The following is a 20472-nucleotide window of genomic DNA, read 5'->3' as shown; positions in this document are numbered from 1 at the left end:
GAATATTCAATAGCGGAATCTGGGTGGCTTTATCTAGTTCAGCAGTCAGTTTTAAAGGTAAAGAAAAAAAAATGAAACCCTCAAAATAGAATATGTGCAGGAAGTCTGAAGAAGGAAGGGAAACCAGAAGTGAGTTATGAAGGCCTACTGAGAAAAATGAGATCTTGCAGAATCCTTGCCCAGAAAAGTAAGTGAATTAAAGGGCCTAACTGACCCCCCAAAAATACCCTGTGAGTGCTTAAGAGGAAGTGGTTGATTCTACTTTCTAATCTAGAGGGTGACAGCCTTCAACGCCTACTCTGAGGCCCTCTCTTCCCAAAGAGATGGAAGGTCACAAATATGGGTCCATATCTAATGAGCTCCAAGAACAGGCCACTGTGGCACGTCCAGATTAAAGGGATGATAAATGGGGCAAGACTTGATGCCCTTCCCTGCATCTGGTATGTCGAGAGGGTTCTAAAGGATTGTTCTGTCTGTCTTTACTGATGAGAATTCCAGAGGGTAAACTTGCACAAAGTCACCGAAGTCCTGACGTAGCAGGATTGAGTCCAATCCAATCTTAGTCCAAGATCACCTATTTAGCCATCTTGTCATATTGCCTCACTGAAACACTTCAAGGACTTACCAACTGGACATTTCCAGTGATTGAAGATATCTTCCAGAGTACTACAAAAACCACCTTTAAATGTCCCTGTCTACTGTATATAGCAGCTCCACCCACAGGCTATTTCATATGTGTCATCTATTCCATTCTGTGGAGCTAATTTAAAGTGAAAGAGTTCTTGTGTTTTTCCCAGGGAGTCTAACCAAAAAAGAATAATTTGTGTGTAGGAGTTAGGAATAAAGTATTTTTAAGTATCTTTCTAAAGATCTTGAGAATAAAGAATTAAAAAATACTCTCAAATGTTCTACTGTTACAGTGAAACAAAAGCTGTATTGCACATTTACGTGGGTGGTTCATTCTAAGACTGTAATTCTAGCTTTAATTAGATCAGAAACAGCAATCAGACCTTAACGGAAGGAAGGAGAATATAGTTTTTAAGCACAGAGTGGCAACAGAAGACCACGACATTTAAACAATTCTTTTCTTATAGAATAGTGAAAGCAAGCTGGCCATCTTTTTTCCATTTTTCAGGAAAGCCTCAGAGTGATTTTGGTTTTCATTAAATACTTGGTTGGCTTCTCTTTATCTGTTCTGTTCGTGTGCTTGTCTACTTGCTTACACCCAGACCCTCCATGCTGAAGTAAACTGAATTCCATCACTAGCCACCTAAGTTCAAATGCAATTCAAGCCTGTTTCAATGTGCTTATATGTGTCACTTCATTTATGAAATGTGTATAATCTTTCCTCAGTCTGGGTGTGTGGGGGGGGGCTCACCCTACCTTACATTTTAAATACGTTTCTGTAAAAGGACATATGAATCACTGTACACTGTTTTAATCGAGTTTGTACCCCAATTAATGAAACACGAGAAGGCATTGACTAGTCATTCCCTGATGCTTTAATCTCCTTAATCAAACTCCAGGCAATGGAAGACTAGAGTGCCTGTGAATAGAAGGCCCAGCCCATGAGAAAAATGAGATGAAGAGGATGGTCACTTTCTCTTGGGATTTTTTTTTAACCTTGACTCTATTTTATTTTTTTTAATTTCAAGCACAATTGGTATTTTTACTTGGCAGATCTTGAGCATCAGCTAGGCATATGAGCCAGATACAGTGAGCTTCACAGCTTACACTAGTTACAACTTAAGTAAAACTTACTCGATTTCCTAACCATGTCTTTTTGTAATGTCCTTACAGTAAAAAATACTATCGCAGCACTAGAGAGATTCTTCAAAAAAACAAAAACAAGAAACTCTCCAAATACAACTGATTTCACTTTTGTATATTTCTGCCCTTTTGTTATTTACACTGATGTATCCATTTAATGTTTAATTCTCAGGCTAGGAGATACATAACACCTCGACCCATCCCGGCAAAATGCTGTTCCCAAAAAAGGGTGTTTCCAGAGCCCCTCACTGCCTTATAGGAGAGAACTGAACTGAGAGAATCGTGCCCAGTAGGCCACGCCGCCCTACTGATTCCTGGTTACACTCCCCCCAAGGCCTCAAATTCCTCTTAATTTACTAATGATCCCAAAACTAAATATCTTTGTTTTTCTCCTTTTGCATAACACACACAATAAAAGTTCCTTGAAGTCAAGGACAAAATCTTTCATCTCAGTGCTTAACACAGTGTTGGGCATGTAGTATATTGTTACTAAGTAAAAACTATAAGGAGAAGGGCAATTTGTGTCTTTTTTGGTTTTAAGCCTATCTCATCTCTTCAACGATGTCTTATCTCCTGAAATCACAGAGTAAGCGATAAAGAAGAGATCACTGTTGCCACATTGAACACTTGTACATTTTATTTAATTAAATCAGCCATTGTACACATTTGCAGCTATGTATTGTTAGTGTTGTATTTTTTTTCCATTAACTAATACATGCCCTCATAGATATATTCAATTAGTGTTATCACCATGGGAACAAGATGCTGATTCATCAACTGAAAATTCACTTCTTCTCACAGTATTCAAGTTTTTTGATTACACAGCAAAAATCAAAATCAAAAAAAGGTGAATAACCATTATGTTGTTACACAGACATCATCTGCACTGCAAATAACACAACAGAAATGCTTTCTTGAGCTCCAGTGAAGGTTTTGACAGGAAGGCCGTGGTGTGTCCAAAGAGTTTCACCATCAGCCTCTCTCATTTTGGCTGCCAAAAAAGCTTTATTTCCTATCCAACTGCCAAAAAGTGCTAGCATTTGAGGCTTAAGAGATTTGGCTTGTGGGAAATCTCCCTCCCAGGAAATTTGCGCTCTTGGCAACACTACTTGAAATGATGAAGTGCCATTGTTTGTCACTTTTGTTTTTGACATTCGGAGCAATGAGTCATTTTTGCACAACAGGAAAAGACCAGATAGAATTGGAAAATCTTCAATCCCTGGAGGATAGACTCTTTTTTTTTTTTTAATTTCATCTTCATTGAATATACTTTTCTTTAACAAATAACTGATTCGAAATGTATACTGTTTATATGAATATATTTGTGAATATATATATATGTTAAAATGCTACACAGCTTCAACCACTAGAGGAATAAGGAATAGGACATGGAAATCACTCAGATGATCAAAGTTCCTTCTTTGAAACAAACAAAACAGTGCACAAATGCACTTAAGAGTTTCCAAGGGGGTTTGGATTTCAAATAAATAAATCAAAACTTTTAACCAAAACCAAATTTGTAAGGATTTCTCAACCTTGTCTGCAAGCTAAAAAACAGACCTAGCTGAAAAGTGAAAAGTGCTTGCTCAGGGTCAAAAGAATGAAAACCATCAGTGTGGTTAGAAGAGGAGTTTTGACTGTAGTTTTGATTTTTAAATGCTNTGGAACACTCCAACATGGTGAAGGAGTTTAACCTTTTGCGTAGTGGGTAAATCTTGTTTCCCATGAATTATCTACAGTGCAGTGGCCAGAAGAAAGTACCACCAATAAGACAGCGTGGTTTGCTAAAGCAGCAATGAAAACTGGAAAAGTACAGTAGTTATAGCTTTTAAAATACCCTGCCAATGTGTCCAAAATCCAAAAGACCTGAAGATGCTAGAATGCCACAGGATGTAGCTGCTAGCAGCTGAATACCTCATTGTTTCATTCCTTTCGCCTTCTGCTCCCCTTCTCCCCTCCCTCAGAGTGGCTGCTGGAGAATCATAAATCAAGGCTGGCCAGCACCAGCAATAAGTGCTTAGTTAGGATAGTTCCTTGAGGTCATTAACCCATCTTTAACTAGGAGCAATGGCTGTCTGGAAGTTCTAAGGACATGGTAGGTCTGAAGTGCTTCTTTTGCAGTAGAACTGTATTATCATTCGATTGTGTTAGCAATATCTTAATTAACCATTGTTCAGCAATTTCTAGAGGCCTTTTATTTCCATGATGCCCAGTGTCGTTATGATAGGCAGTGGTTTTACTTTTATATGTTGTTCATCTGAGCATTTTAGCTATATACATTGTACAAGGAGATCCCTTGAAAGGATTCCTAAATATCAACACTTGAAGAGGTCTGTGGGTGAAGTTCTTCTGATCGATGGAGTTTCATGGAGCTTGTGCAGAAGCAAAGAACAACGGAGGTGGCCAGTTTCCAGTTTAGCACAGACACAACAGAGTAGTGGATACAGCATCCAGACTGAAGGATGCTATCTTTGGTCACAAATTAGCTTACAGTTAAAGAGGATGGGGAAGAACTAAAACAGAATGCAGTGTTTTTGCTAAAAGTGGAAGTGTCAGGGTATCCCCTTAGGTCTCTCTGCTAATGAAACGGGAAGTTGCATATCGAGTGAATGTGTGGTTTCTGGTGTGAGGACAGGGCGGCCCCTCATTTGGCCTCCGGCTTCGAGTCCTCCTTGCAGAAATGCCGCAGGAGTTGCTGGAGGTCGCGCTGGAGGTCATCTTGGTCTAGTGCTTCTGGTACATCCTCCAGGTGCTCCAAGTAAATGTGTTTTCCATGCTGGTCCTTCACCACAGCCCTCTTCTGTGTCCTGGCTTTACTCATTGTTGTCCTGGAGGAAAGCAGACGAGACAGAATTAGACTTTCTTCACCAAAAGGCAGCTACCACCTTTGGAATGGGAGTAATAACCATGGCACGAAACTGCTTTACTGTCCTACCTCTGGATACTTCTTAGACTGAGCTATTTAAGATCTGCAGCCATCTCTCCACATCTTTCTTTTAAACATGGCCTCTCCCACCTGCTGTGAGTCATGAAGTGTTTTAAAGTGTTTTGGAGCAAAGAGTATTTTTTAAAACTTTAACAACTATTTCCAATAGATAAAACCATGCTTTAACGTGATTCTCTCCAAAAGTAACCATACAGTCACTCATGTTTGTTTAAGGTGCACCGATTTGAAAGAGTTTGGCTCATCCTGGAACAGGGATTCCCTATGTACCTACTTTTTGAAAGGCTACAAAAAATAGTTTTTGGTTTTCTTAAAACACCATAGCTGCCAGCTGAATTCTTAGAGTCGCATCCTATTCTGGGAAATATTCTAGGAAAACTTTTCCATGAGACGTAGATCTTTAAAAATGGGAATCTTATTCTATCAACATACAGGATGGTGAAAACTGATGAGAGATGAGGGACTGTCCTGGCCTCGAAACTTCATCTAGAGATGGTAGGGAAGAGAGAGGAGAGAGAAAACCCACCGAGAGACAGATCTTTCCTCCATCTGCTCAGATCTCCTGGACTTTGCCCATTTTTGGTCTTCTATGCCACTGAATAGTCTGCTTCCTTGGCTCTCTCCTGACCAGTGATTACTTGACAAAAGGGGCTATGATGTGCTGTGATATTTTGTACTATTTTCCTGTATCCCTACTTGAAAACTCTTATACTGCAATTTGTTCACTCTCTGTCCTTCTACTTCTCAATATAATTATTCATTCCGTAAATATGCGGTGAACATTTTTATGTGCCAGGCACTATTATTGTAACATGTAAGGAAAATGAATCTTAGAGATTTTAACCAATGTTCCACCATACAAAAGAATGCAGTTAGTAGGAAGTGAGGCCAAGACTCAAAAGACTCCAGAGCCTGAATCCATAACCATGATGCCATGCACCTTCACTTAAAACCACAGAAGTTTTCTTAGCTTTACCCAGCATTTTTCTTAATGGTTCCTAGTGTTCAGAAGCTAGCGGTTCTGCACTGCCATGCATTTAAGATCATCCTGATTTTTCATCATTCTATCTTCTCACACTGCCATGCATTTAAGACACTCCTGATTTAAAAAAAAAAAAAAGACTTATTTTAGCCAAAATCGTTTTAGTTTTTCTTTTGGGCATCTTTGTTTCCTTCCTTCTTCTCTCGTGTTTTCTCATTCTCTCCTTCTTTTGACACCACGTGAATTATTTTGTGCCTGAAAGCAAATTTCTTAAATTTGTTCCTCTTGATAAAAAGGTCAAATTTGGCTCCAATGGTTGAAATCAGATTATGTTTTTCTAATGATTCAGCACCCATCATATTTTTCTTCTCCCAAAAGGCAAATATGGGACTATTTCTCTGCCAAGAGCTAATACCAGCCTTTGTGGCATTGGTGTGGGTGTGTTGGGGGGGAGGGGCGAGGCGAAGAAGTTTCTATCACAGAACAATCCCTGATTTCTTGTGCAGATATGTGTAGATGAATGTGTCTATGAGCATGCGTATGCACGTAACTCAAGCAATGGAATGAATTTACTTATGTGTATTCAGGGGAGCAGTGGGGATGATAAAATATCTTCAGCCACGTACAACATAAAGTGTTGTACTGACACACACAGTTTCAGAAGGAAATAGCTGTAGAACTTAATTGAGTTGTCCATATCCCTGGCTTCAAATTCACAAGCTGTACTTGAGGATTTTGGATTAAATGGTTTCTAAATCTATCCCAGTGTAAAGATCTCAGGGTGTATATGGTTTACGTGGTTTTGTTTGAATAACTGAATAAAAGACTCCAACGTTCAGAGTATAAAAAGCACTGTATCTAATTCATGTAGCATTTTTAAAGTTCTTTGAGCAATTACACTCTTTTAAATTCTTAGCTGCTGCTGGTTTTCACATGTGATTGGAGGGCGGAATTGTGACAGAACCTTTAATTCACTGTTCTAATTATTATGTTCTGCAGGCTGAAAATAGCTCTGTAGAGTACTATAAATGACAATCTTTTCTTCTTTACAGTGAAGCGAAAAGAACAATAGTAACTTGAATTTCCATTGTGTCTTCTCCCCTTCTAAGCATGGTGCTGCTAGAGGACCAGAGAGAGAGAGAGGAGTAGAGAGAAGGGCCAGGAGACAAGGCAATGGTGCTGACAATCATACATCGAGTAGGTGATAGGGACGGCTGACTATGGGGTGTCACAGCTTGTCCCCTTTCACAGGCACTAAAAGGAGCCACTTACTGCTTTTCTGACACTTTCTTAACTTAATTAAAATCCCTGGTTTCAGCATTGCTCGGTACAATCAGGGATTTTGGGTATCAAATTCATGCTCATGTTATTTACCACTCACATGCAAGATCATGAAACAACTTAAAGATTTTAGAAGGAACTTGAAAACAAAAACAAAACCTAAAAGCATGTGCCACGTAGCATTTTATTTGCTAAGAGTGAGCTGAAGGTAGCTGGTCACAAGATTAATCTGTGAGCAGCTGATTAGTTTCCTCTTCATATATGCTCCAAATCTATCAACACAATGGAATATTCTAGCCAGTTGGCCTTAGCGAAACTGATGACTTGCTAAAACCCAGGGAGTTTCAATTCTCCTTAAGCCTTGGTATCATTTTCAAAGCATCAAGAGGACACTACAGGTTTGACACACTGACAGATCTACCACTTGACAAAAATATACGAGAGAGAGAGAGAGAGAGAGAGAGAAAGTTGGTAATTCCCAAGGGATGTTAGGGCATATGTAGGGGTTCTGTTTTACTTAAAATTGGGGAAAAATTTTAAGGTGTTAGTTGGCAAAGCATAACCCCATGCTAACCCAAACCTTTTAATTATTGATCCATCCTCTTTCAGGATCTCATTCTCTACTAAACTGGGCAAGTGCACTTTCATGTGGCTACCTGTATAACTCAAAGCCTGAAGTAAGAAAAAAGAAAACAAGACAAAACCCACCATAAGCCATAGACTTTAATTAATAGCCACTGAGAGCATAAAAAGATATACTTGAAAGGAGAAATAAAAACACTCCTAGGAACAAATGTAAGTATTGAGTTTTATTTAAATCTCTCCCATTGGTGAGGGAGATGTATTGTATTCCTTACAAATGTTGGTAAATAACATCTGTGCCAAGTGATTTTTAATTTCCTCCTCACCTCATCCCCTCTCTTTCTCCAGTGGAGATTCTAATGATAAATATAACAATCAGTGGCAAAAACAAGCAGCAAATGAATAAGGCCCAATGTGTACAACTGACATAATTCACCTTTTGATTATACATAGTCAAAATACTCTCCTTAAAAGTATTTAAATAATGTATACTTTTCATATCCCAATACAGTCATATATAATCTCAATGCATACTGTGGGTGCAGAAGAGATCACACATATATCATTTAACTTCAAAATGTCTCAGTAGCAAAAAAATGTTTTGTAGATGTTTGCATATGGCTCAACAATCCCTTAGTCAAAACCCTTGGGGACAGATGTGTTTCAGAATTCAGAATGTTTTCCTTTTGGATTTTAGAAATGAAATATGATATATATGCTGTATATTCAAGTACCTTAGATGGGATAGGAACACCGTTCAGGAATCGAACTCATAAATATACCCTCAGCAACACATATGAATATTCACTCTAGGTAGGACCAAAAAACTCTCCATGTCATTATAGCTTCACGTCAATTCACATTAAGTTTTACTGCCAAGTTAGCTTGCTATTAACCTACAAAATTTATACTGATTTTCAGAAGTTCTGGATGCTTTACTCCTACTAAGGGTTTGTGGATCTGTCACTATGGACCCATTTCCTAATTACTGAAAATCAGAATGCTTATTTTATATCGAGGTTTAAAGTAACTCAGAGCTTTCTTTAATGCCTCTCTTTGGAAATATTTGAGAATATTAGCTAGTAGAGATAATTCACAATCTCTTTCTTTCTTTCTCTTACCAATTAAATAATTAAAGTGACTTCATCTAAGCATGATGTGCAATCACGGCCTAACTCCAGAGAGTCTGATTCCGATTCAGCTGAAGGGAATCCCCATCATCTAGACTTTTAAAAGCATGTAAGGTGGCATGGAACTTGTGACTTTGTGCATACGACAAGTTGAGAACACATTACCTCATTGTACAAGTTATTCAAATGGGAGTTCTACTCTCTTGAATTATTCTGCGCCCTTCCATGAATACATATATGGAATGAGATAATGATAAATCATTTTCTTTTTAAACACAAAGCAAACATAAAACACACAACATAAAAACATAAAAATGACAATGCTTCTATACCTCTTCAAAGTCATCTTTGGCTGAAGGAAGATCAGTGGCTAAACTAGAATCACCCAGATGTTTCTCCATCCTTTCTCCATGTACCATAGTTGTTTTAACAACTTTGCTGACTCTACGGCCTTCCACTGGTTCAGCCTGAAATTGTGAGGTACTGGACAAAATGCTGGGCTCACACAAAGTTACCTAATGAATGAAGGACACATGATAACACAGTTTCTGACTGCCAAAACGTAACAGTGATGGATTTTTTTAAACGTAAAAACAAACAACCCCCCCAAAACAGTGATGGATTTTTCTATGTAATAACAAACAAACAAACAAAAATCCCCAAAACCTTACAATGGTATATACAGGCCTTCTGGAAAACAGTATTTTGGAAAAGAGAAGCAGATACTAAAAGAAAGGGAAAACCTACAATCAACTGGTAATGCCTGTCTAATGACTCTATGTACACAGCACCAAACCAACCACTCATTAATCACTTGAACGAAAATCTGTCAGGAAGTATTATGATAAGAGATTGCTCAGTGCAAGGCAGACATAACAACTTGCGTGTGAACTCTCTTTCCTCATGTTTAAATGGTTTTGACATTATAAAGATAAACTTAAACCCCAAAAGAGGAACTCTGAAAGATATGAGAAACTGAAAAAGTAGATTTCTAGAGAAACTGTGGGTGCAGTAAAATTTTGAGGATGGGAAGGCATGCAAACAGTGAGTATGTCACAAACGATACATCAAAGAGAGGAAACGTTCCTCAATGAGGGATGTAGAACAGAAAAGAAATAAAACTATAAATCAAGGAGTTTCTGGATCCTGGCTTCAGTGACTGAAATGAAGATGTTTAAATATCAAATATTTATCTACAGTGCCCTACCGAAGACTGCCATGTGGCCCGGGGACAGGCACTATGACACAATTTTACAAGGTCTTTTCATGACCTACAGTTTGCCAGCAAATGGAACTCTGGCCTTTTAAAATTTCATTTTTGGATTTCTCTTTTATGTACTCAACCATGAATTAAACAGAAAATAGAAGTAAGAAGGACCAGGCGCACCTGGGTGGCTCAGTCCGTTGAGCGTCTGACTCTTGATTTCAGCTCAAGTCATGATCTCGGGGTTGTGAGATCGAGCCCTGCATTGGGATCTGTGCTGACAGCATGGTGCCTGCTTGGGATTCTCTCTCTCCCCCTCCCCTGCTCACTCACACACTCTCTCTCTCTCAAAATAAACAAACTTAGAAAAAAAAAGAAATATGAAGGACTAAACAGAGATAATGAGTATAATGGCTACAAATGTCACTGAAGGTTAGTTTAAAATTCCACAACATTATGAAGAAAAATGTGAATAATGCAACTGAAAGCAGAGTGTCACATAAAGGGGGGCAGTGGGGCCGGTACGGACAGTCCCGTCCATCCCTTCTGACTCTGTCTTAGATCTCTCCATAAAATCAGGTTGGAGAATCAGATGATCTTACCTCTGACTGTTCAGTGTCACTCTTTAATACAATGCGCTTCATGACTTTGGAATAGCCATCTCCTTCCTCAATGCTGATGGGTCCCTGCGCCATTCCCTGCATTGTAACCTCTTCTTTCTCTGTGCCATCAGAGGCTACATACCGCCTAATGATTTTCCTAGTTACCTGAAAGATATTTGATTCATGTATCTTGTGTTTGAGTGACAGTACCAGAGTACTGATAAGTTTTAAACAGGAGGCTCTGAAATCAACCCATGTTGGGACAATACCTTCTTTACCACAGTGTGTCCATGCTCATCAATGTATTCTTCTTCTGTGACTGTTTCTGGGGGTATGTCAGGCATATCATCTCCCTAAACAGTTGAGAGAAAATGGTCACTTCAGTGTTGGGCACCAATTCTGAGAAACTACTCCCAAGTGGTTATCATGTTAGAAAAGAAAGGGAGCTACTGAGAAGCACTGCTGAGATGCCAAATCCTGACGAGTAGTATGTTTTAAAGAAAGGGGGGAAAAAGTGGGCAATAACATGCTGAGGAGAACTGGACCAACGTTAGGCATAAAACAAACACACTAACAAAAACAGACAAGCGAGGTGAGGTGGGTGGAACTGAAGAAGCGAGGTGAGGTGGGTGGAACTGAAGAAGCGAGGTGAGGTGGGTGGAACTGAAGAAGCAAACTCCCTCTTGCTCGCTCTCTTGGAGGTAGGCTGCCAATGTCATCACCACTGCAGGTTTTTGCTTTTTTGTTTTCTTTTGTTTTGTTTTTTAACGAACAAAACTTAGGAGAGTTAAGGGGTCTGCTTTTGAATGGCCATGCACTACCTGAAGAGCATGCCAAGCCCTCATGGCTCCAAGGCTATCATCACTCTCTGAGGGTTATGAGGACAGCGTCTCCGGACGTGCAGGAGCATAACAGTTGGTACCTGAATAATGACTCGCCGGCGGACCACCCTGGTGGTTACCATCGCCTCCTCATCTGAGCTGGCCTCCAGCTCCCCTAATTCCTCCGTTAGCTCCTGGTGGAAGCACGGAAGCATCGCTTTGTTGAACACGCTAAGGAATGTCTTCACTACTGGTTTCTGCTTTAGTGCACACTGTTTCTGCAAGTTTTATTCACGGAGGCTTTGGTAGAAAAGCCAGCACGGCAAACAAGTGTGTGCCTGTCACACACTTTGATAGGAACATAGTTTTTTGTTCAGTGAATGAAAACAATTCTGGAATTCTGAAAGCTGAGTGCCCATCTGCCAGAGTCTTATCAGAAAAATGAGCAACTTGTCCACATTACTTCTTGAATTTAAACTCCTAATAACCAAATGTAAACACAAAACTTAAGCAGCACACGCACAAAAAAAAACAAAACAAAACAAAAAACCCACACCTGTAAGCCAACAACAATCAGGCTTAGGCATAGAAGTAACTTATGCTTGTAGCAGAACTTTCTGTAAAAAGTCAAAATTTCCTATAGCTCTTATCTAGCCAGTTGAGCATCTCCCTGGCAACAAAGGAGGCAGACTATGAATGATATTAGACTCATTTTGCAGACAAGTTGAGATGCACAGGCCAGTCTGACTTTATGGGTCTGGCCCAGAGTCAAAGATGGAGCTACGAACACAATTTTAGATTAGAACATACATCTCGGGAGCATTCTAGGAAATCACTCCTAACTGGATGCTAATGTTTTTCAAAAAGAACATTCAATGAAAAATTTTCAATATATTTTAAAATATCTGACAGATGTCTATATGCTTTTCTGCTAAAGGAAAACATGTAAAATTGAAACCAAATTATACTTTAAATTTCATTCTGGAATCTGTGCCTAGAAACGTGGTTAGCAAGAAAAGTGATTGAAGTTAGTTCCTCAAGTTAGGATCACGAGAATTAAGAGTCAAAATAAGAAGCATTACAGAGATAATTGGATATTCACCAAGAATAAATGGAATAGGCCTATAGAAAGTGGAATACAGAATGACTTATCAAAATTTATTTATATGCATAGAGAAACTAAATGAATTATACAGATAATTGTTTGAGATCTATACTTCAATTAGCCAATGGATTCTTAAGCTAAATTTAGTAACTTCTAAGCCCAAAGAGCATCTTTGAAACATCTTTACTAGAATTCATTTAAGCCAAGAACTGGAGAGATGAGTAATTCTGGGCAAAGGTACACTTAAAATAAAAATCCATTCACAGGATGAATTCATTATTTAAGATACCCACCAAAACCGGGACATAGTTCTCATTTGCCTGATACTCTCCTAATTTTAGTTATAATCTTAGATAAATCCTGCTAGCAGATGTCACCCTCATAGGGAACAAAAATAAATGCAGGACTTAAGCCCACAGATATGTTGTACCCTCTTTTCCTCAAAAACGTCCAGTTTTTTTCTATACCTCATTCTTTACCACTGAGACATCTATTAATGCTTTAAAAACACTTTGATGTATTAAATGCTTTTTAATTCTAAAAGGAAAAATATACAAATTAATGTATATTAAGTTCAATCCAGATGGATTCTCACATTTTTTTGTGCATGGCAATCATTAGGGAGTTATTTAAAATGCAGACTCTTGCTTCCCTCTTCCCTGAGATTCATTCCACTGAGGAAGACTCAGACCCCACCAGTTAGTGCTGAGGCATGTGATTGGTTCAGAATACACCTTGAGAATAAGGGGTTTAAATGAATTTCTTAAGATGGTCTCCACCCCTCTTTGCAACATCAAATCTCCCTTAAAGACAAAGGGAACACTGAAGGAAGCTTCTGCTCATTATTCTGACATTCTGAACGGCTGTGTCTTTTTTCAAAGTCATTCTTAAAATAGGTAGAAGGAGATCAATTTTGGAAATAATCCTTCCTTTAATGAGGAAAACTTGTTTGGGGAGGAAAACCCCACCAGATATCCGCAGTCTGCGTGCTCCTCAACTGACAGCACAGACAGATCTCACCGGAGTCTGGCTCCCACACATTTCCACGGCTGGCACTTAACTGGAGGCCCTGTTAATCTCTCTCACTAGTCTTCGTGCCCCTGGTTATTAATTCTGAAAGTCTCCATCAGGCTTACTGTTTCACACCAGTGTTCGTTTTCCTTGGCCAAAGGGTTTCCCAATTGTAAAATTAGGGCTCATGGTCAGGTAGCTAGATTTAGAACTGGGTATCATTTTTTCTAGATTCTCTGGTTCTCAGCTTTTAGAAGGCTCACGAGGTCCAGGTACATTTTTTTCAGAGAAAAACATAAGCCATCAGAGAAATGGAAACTGGGGAAGGTTTGTAGCTATACTGCCTATGAGGAAGGAAACAGAGGAGACCCTTACCTTACAGAACGCTGCATCGTCATCGAGTCTGTCAAGGGCCTGTGGCTGGTCATCAGCAGACTCCACTATCACAAGGCTAGTTTTCTGAGAACTCTCCTCCTTACGTTCTGGGGGCTCTTCAGGTTCCTGTACGATGGGAGAGTCTCCCCGCTCACTAGATGTTGGGGTCTGGAGGTATGGCCTCTCCTCCTCAGGAGGGGTACTGATTTCCTCAGGGGTCTTGCTGGGAGAGCCAGACACAGCCGTGGGCTTTTGAGTCTCTGACACTTCTGTCCCTGGGGTTGTCACACTGAAATGGAAAAGCCACGTTATACCATGAGAGCATATGCATTTCTCCTTCTGCTGAAGCAAGGGACTTGGAATGAAAGACGGAACTTGTCCTCGTGGTCCGTGAAAGTCACAATAAGGTTTGTATATGTGCCGAGAAATGAAATTCAAATAAAAATCATATGTGGGATACCGTGGAGCGTTAAAGCTCCTTGATCTAGCATTGACTGGGGTGGATCTATTCCAAAGGTAAAAATCATCCAAGGGGCACCTGGGCGGCTCAGTCAGTTAGGCGTCCGACTTTGGCTCAGGTCATGATCTCACGGTTCGTGGGTTTGAGCCCCGCGTTGGGCTCTGTGCTGACAGCTCAGAGCCTGGAGTCTGCTTCAGAGATTCTCTTTGACCCTCCCCTGCTCACACTGTCTCTCTCTCTCTCTCTCAGAAATAAATAAAAAACATTAAAATTTTTTAAAAAAACCATCTTAAAATGTATTACCATTTCTTAATGTCTACAAAGTATATAAATTATAATTCCATCTTTTCTTTGATAACTCATGGTTATCTTGAAGATTTGAGAAGGTTTATATAACAAAGATATGTAGTTAACAAGACTTCTGAAGCAGAATCCAAGTTTGGGAGAATTTTTACAAACCACTATATAAGCCCCAAGTTAATATGGTTATCATAATTATAAATATAGAGAGATTCTTTTTATACCTCTGGAAAACCGTGTTACTTTATGGAAAGACCTAGTTAAAACTTTTTCTTCTGATGTAATTTGAAGTTACTCTAGTGCAATGTTTATGATCTTAATTTCTAAATCAGAAAATTCTCTTTTTCAGTGTCTTTCAGGGTGCCTGGGTGGCTTAGTCAGTTAAGCGTCCGACTTTCGCTTCGGTCATGATCTCGAGGTTCGTGGGTTCGAGCCCCGCGTCGGGCTCTGTGCTGACTGCCAGCTCAGAGCCTGGAGCCTGTTTCAGTCTGTGACTCCCTCTCTCTCTGACCCTTCCCTGCTCATGCTGTCTCTCTCTCTCTCTCTCTCTCCTAGAAATAAAAACAAAACAAAACAAAACAAAAAAAAACCCAAAAATTAAAAAAAAAACTTCCTGCAAATTTCTGTCACTCCATAGATATTAAGTGCCCAAAATGCCTCTCTGATATTCCCTCTTTGCTTTCATCCTCTTCTTTTTCTTTCTTCCTTCTTTCTGCTCTCCCCTAAAATCTGAAGGTAGTTGCTAGGTGGTGGCTCAGTGGAAGATGATTTTATTACCCATTTCACCCTCTGCTCAAGCTCCAGTGACCCCAGCAGAAAAGTCACTTCACAGTGCAATCTCCTGACACACTATTCTCAGATTTCAGGGCTGAGAACACGCTTGCCTTTCACAAGATCTGTTCTCTTTCTCCAGATATAACTGGCGTCATTGAAACAGTTCTCTTTCTCATTTGCTTCTATAAAAGCCAGTACTTGAGTTTTGAGCTGACTGCTCTATCGCTCCTTTAGCCAGCAGCTCTCTAGAAGACTTGTCTTTATCCCCACTCTGACCTCATCCCACCTTATTTTGATGGTCTTTCGTTCTGTGTGAAAAGATTTGTGTTCTGTTTCTATCTTTATTGCTAGCCACTCCGTCGCATTGGTGAAATACGCTGAGAGCTGCTTCGCCTACACCAGCACCGTTCATACTCTGAACTAGCCATGGGACAACTGGCACGTACCAGAGCATTGCAGAGAAGTCAAGTGCAATACTCTTACAAGCAGTAAGCGTGAGGTTTCCATGAAGCCTTACGGTTTAAACAGTGCTTTCACAGGCATGCCCTTGGCCTGCGACCCTATGAGATGAATAAGGTATATATTCTTATAATTTAGAGATGTGGAAACAGAAGCCAAAAGGGCTTTGGGGACGTGTCCAAGGTCACAGAACCGGAGGTTGGTTCAGAGAGATCTAGCACACAACGCTGGCATACTTATGACTCAAATCTTTTGTTCCTTTTCCTATAGTTCTGGCACTTGTTATCGGTGGGCTTACGTGAAAACTATCTGGAAACAATTTACAGTTGCATATGCCTGGCAGCTTTGTCATATGAACTTGTTTCCTGGAATTACACTTGACAGGCTTTCTTTTGAAACTCACAAGTACTCCTGCTGACATTCAAGAGATGGCTCTTCAGGCAGGTCTTGCATTTTCCCTGAGAAATCCTGTTGCACTTGCTCCTTGGGAGTCTGGGGGAAGAGCTCTGTTGCTGAGCTGTCCCCCTCAGTTTTGGGGATGCAATCCTGAAAAGCAGAATAACCGACAGAAATGTCTTCCTCTGAGACAATGGGAGGGTGATCACAGGACTCGCTTTCTTTAGAAGCGGCTTGCTCCTCTTTCTGCGTGTGCTGTGCCGTGCGTAGTTCCTCTGGAAGTACTGAGAACCCTACGGGGAGAAACAATTGCAGTTAAGTATTGAGCTGAAGCTCACTTATACTAAGTGGGTATTTATTAACGTGCCACATCCTGTGATAGATCCATGCTTACAAAGCTGAATGAGACGCCGTGTCTGCCTTCAAGATGCAGATCATCTATCAAAGCTCAGGCAAGTAAGAGTCTATTAAAATGCAGAGTGACTGGCACTGTGGCCAGGAGGAGGAGCACCCAACTCAGGGTCAAAGAATTAGGGAAGGAAACGCAGAGGATGTGACATTTTAAGGAGACCTAATGATAAGTAGGCATCAACTGTGACACTGAGGCATAGAATGTAAGTGGTAATAAGGATTAGAGTTTAATAATAATTAATAATAGCTAATACATTCTAAATATTATGTGCCAGGCACTGTTCTAGGTGTTTCATAAGTATTAACTAACATTAACAACACTCTGAGGTTAGTACCCTTTTTTATGGAGGGTCTCTTATGCCATGCTAAGGGATGTTATTACACCTGGGGCAATGACGAGTCACTGAAAACTTTAGCAGAGGCATGACTGACATTCATCTATTTATTTATTCACTCAACAGATATATATTAGCAACTATATAGTAGGTGCTGTTTAGACATTAGACATATAGCAGTGAACAACACAGAAAGAATCCTCACTGAACTTTTATTTCTGCAGATATATATTTATGATAAATTTTAGGAGAAAAGGAAACCATGGTAAAGAGTAAATAGGGCTCATTTTTTAGATAGAATTGTCAGCAAAGAGTCCTTTGAGGAGGTTGATTTTGAGCAGAAGCCTGAATTTGATGCCAAGGCCTGAAAAAGTATTTGATGCTCTGAGGGAAGAATGCTCTAGAATGGAGGAAACAGAAAGTAGCAGAGCTCTAAAAGCCTGAAAATGCATAGGATGCCCAGGGAACAGCAAGAAGGTCAGCTGTCTGGGATTTATAAAAAAGAAGAGAGACAGGAGATAGGGCAAGCTTTCACTGAATAGTAACACACACCATCATTTAAATCTATGAAAAGTAAGAAGCCACAGAAAGAAACCACGTAAAAATAACCAGTAAAATAGGGGAAAAATCATGAAGGGAGGGTGTCATGGAAAGTGAGTGAAGAAAATATTTTAAGATTAATTTTTTGTCAAATATTACTAAGGAGTAAATAAGATGAAGACTGAAAAATTACTCGCTGTATTTGGCAATGAGGAAATAATTGGCGGGTTTTATAAGATTGTTTTCTGTTGCATGGTGATGACAAATAAATGACTGTCATGGATTCTAGAGATTGTTCTAGAGAGAATAGGAAGACAGAAAGTAGATATAGGAAATTTAGGCTATTCTTTTGAAGAGATTTTCTATAAAATAAATGGAGAAACAGAATAATCATACAAGGAGGCATATAGGGTGAAGGAGTTGTTTTGTTTCATTTTTAAAGAATGGGCTCCATTAAAGCATGTTTTAATGCTCTTGAGCATGATCTAGTTGTAGGAAGCCACAGTGGGTAACTGAAGGAGGTCTTTAACTGGATAAAAAGAGAGGAGATCCAGTACAAAAGAAGAGATAATGGTTTTAGCAAAGCAAAGACATTTCATACAGAAGGGAAGGTAGAGTATAGGCATTGAGATGCACTTAGGTTGGTAGACTTTGTGGTGAAAGAATATGGACATTTGCCTAGGACTATTCTTATTTTTTTCTAAGAAATATGAAGCTTGCTCATTAGCTTTGAAAAAGAAGAAGAGAAAAATGTTGGAGGCTTGAAAGAAGAAGAAGAGAAGGTGTAAAATAGAGGTGAGAGAGAGAGAGAGGGAGGGCAGAGGGGGAAAGAGAGAGAAGGGAGTGAGCATGCAAATAAATGAAAATGGATCAGAGAAACTTTAGTACTGAAAAGGTGGTAGGGCCAATGGCTGACGGTCTCAGTGGGTTCGAAGAATCACTGCTGTAGAAGCAAAAGAGGAAGTAAGTGTAATGCTTCAAGTTAGGACCCAGAATATAGTCAGTGGTAATGGTGTAGTCTGGGTTATGAGCACAGGAATGGGTAGCTAGAGTAAAAGACACAAGTATCAGAAATCAGAAGTACAATCAAGGAACTGAGGAAAGGGCATTGGAGAGGTCATCCATGTCGTTATGAACTGAGTTTTGTTATCACCTTAAAATTCATCTGATGAAACCTTAGTCCTAATGTGATAATATTTAGAGGTGATGCCTTTAGGAGGTACTTAGATCATGAGGGTAGAGCCTTCATGAATGGGATTGGTGCCTTTATAAGAAGAGGCCAGAGAACTAGCTAGTTCTCTTTCCCCCAGGTGAGGACACAGCAAGACAGCCATCTGCAACCCAAAGGAGGGTCCTCACCAGAACCTGACTATGCTGTCATCCTGATCTCTGACTTCCACTCTCCAGAACGGTGAGAACTAAATTTCTCTTATTTAAGCCACCCAGTTTACGGCATTTTGTGATAGCAGTCCAAACTGGTTAGAACAAAGGTGAAATAACTAAGAATGAGCAGTATGAGGGTATCTATAAAATGAAAAACAAAAAATTTGATCACCAGAGTCCATAGGCCCCCCCCTTAAAAAAAGGAAGATTGGTTCCAGTTGCCTGAATTAAGCATACATACAACACACACCACACACACAAATGGTTTCACCTTCACTATGATCCAGTGCAATTGTCTGTTCAATTTCTGCATAGCTATGACTGAGGCGCTCCTGAAGAGGCTCTGTGCTGGCCTCCATGAGATGAACAATATCCATTCGGTTGATCTTGGTGAGACATTCAATGAGATTGGTATCTGGGATATTAGAGAAAAAGCATTGATTACATCTGACGGGTACTCTTTTAAAAATCTCTTTCATTTAGTTGCCTTACTAAAATTTTGATATCTGTACAGGAAACAAAGCCCAATTAACAGTCTTTGCAAAAATAAGCAGATAGAAAGGAGATCTGCATAAAAAGGTGGGAGAACATACACACAAGCCCTAAAAGTAGAGTTGCCAGATAATATGTAGGATATCCTGTCAAATTTGAATTTCAGACTAAAAAAAATTTTTTAATATAAGTATATCCCAAATAGTGCATAGGGTATACTTATACTAAAAAAAATATTTGTTGATGCTCTGAAATTTAACTGGAAGCCCTTTTATTTATTTGCAAAATCTGGCAATCCTGCCTAGAAGACTGTTGAGAGAAGGAAAGATAAATGTAGACTGAATGTTAATAAAGGAGGCCTCTAGGTAGATCTTCAGAGAGACGTTAAAGGAAGTAGCAAATTTAGCTGAAGAATGAGAAGAAATAATGGTCTTTATCACTTCTCATTTTATTTGATGCGGTCAGAATATTATACGTAAGTCATTATAAAGAATATCTACCTGACATCTTTCCATCATGTGAGTTATTTAGTAGTAGAGGAAGTAGAACTGAAGGTAATACACTACCAATAAAACAATGACAAATAAAGTAACTGTCCAGTCTCAATATTTAGAAAATTTTAGGACTTTAATAACATTCCTGTTAGCAGCCAGAGTTTCCACTAATTGACATTGTTCATGGGAATATAAGAATTTTTATGCAACGTGCATAGTTTAGAAACATTATAGCTTGTTCTCATTTGTTTACAGTAGCACTTCAGATTGATGGCATTTGTTATTATTTTACTGAATTTGCAAGAAACGGCTTGTTGAATAAGACATATGCCTCAATCTTTAGCCTAATGCTTTTTACACACAGTTCCCCACCTACCTGTAGCATGTTTCCCGTCCCTTTCCAGCCAGTACTTCAATAGCGCATGACTCTGGTCTTGGAGGGAGTTAGGATTCTCAATTCGAATTTGATGTATTTGCTCCTCAGTGAAATCCAGTTCTCTTGCTAATTCTAGAAAAGAACATATTGCTCTGTAAATACATTAACTTCAACGTTTGAGTTTCTGATACCTTGCCTTGTGATTCTGTAAATGTATTCTTCGTATTGCTGTAATAGGGTTCATC

General features: G+C 39.4%; 1 protein-coding gene across 1 annotated transcript in view; it reads right to left on the bottom strand.

The window, feature by feature from the left end:
- Window positions 1-3439: 3439 nt before the first annotated feature.
- ANK2 (ankyrin 2) overlaps window positions 3440-20472 on the bottom strand; it is a 221727-nt gene continuing 204694 nt past the window's right edge. Inside the window, exons 41-50 of the mRNA XM_077754996.1 lie at window positions 20228-20359; window positions 19137-19280; window positions 16204-16489; window positions 13808-14096; window positions 11418-11510; window positions 10765-10848; window positions 10496-10660; window positions 9022-9204; window positions 7558-7649; window positions 3440-4598 (exon numbers count right to left, since the gene is read on the bottom strand). Coding sequence (XP_077611122.1) covers window positions 4415-4598; window positions 7558-7649; window positions 9022-9204; window positions 10496-10660; window positions 10765-10848; window positions 11418-11510; window positions 13808-14096; window positions 16204-16489; window positions 19137-19280; window positions 20228-20359 — 1652 coding nt within the window. The 3' untranslated portion in view covers window positions 3440-4414. The remainder of the gene's footprint in view (window positions 4599-7557; window positions 7650-9021; window positions 9205-10495; window positions 10661-10764; window positions 10849-11417; window positions 11511-13807; window positions 14097-16203; window positions 16490-19136; window positions 19281-20227; window positions 20360-20472) is intronic.

This window comes from Crocuta crocuta, unplaced genomic scaffold (assembly GCF_008692635.1).
Source record: "Crocuta crocuta isolate KB4526 unplaced genomic scaffold, BGI_CrCroc_1.0 scaffold52, whole genome shotgun sequence".
NCBI classification, from domain to species: domain Eukaryota; kingdom Metazoa; phylum Chordata; class Mammalia; order Carnivora; family Hyaenidae; genus Crocuta; species Crocuta crocuta.
The sequence above is the reverse complement of the archived record's forward strand: the minus strand, read 5'-3'. Positions and strand labels throughout refer to the sequence as shown.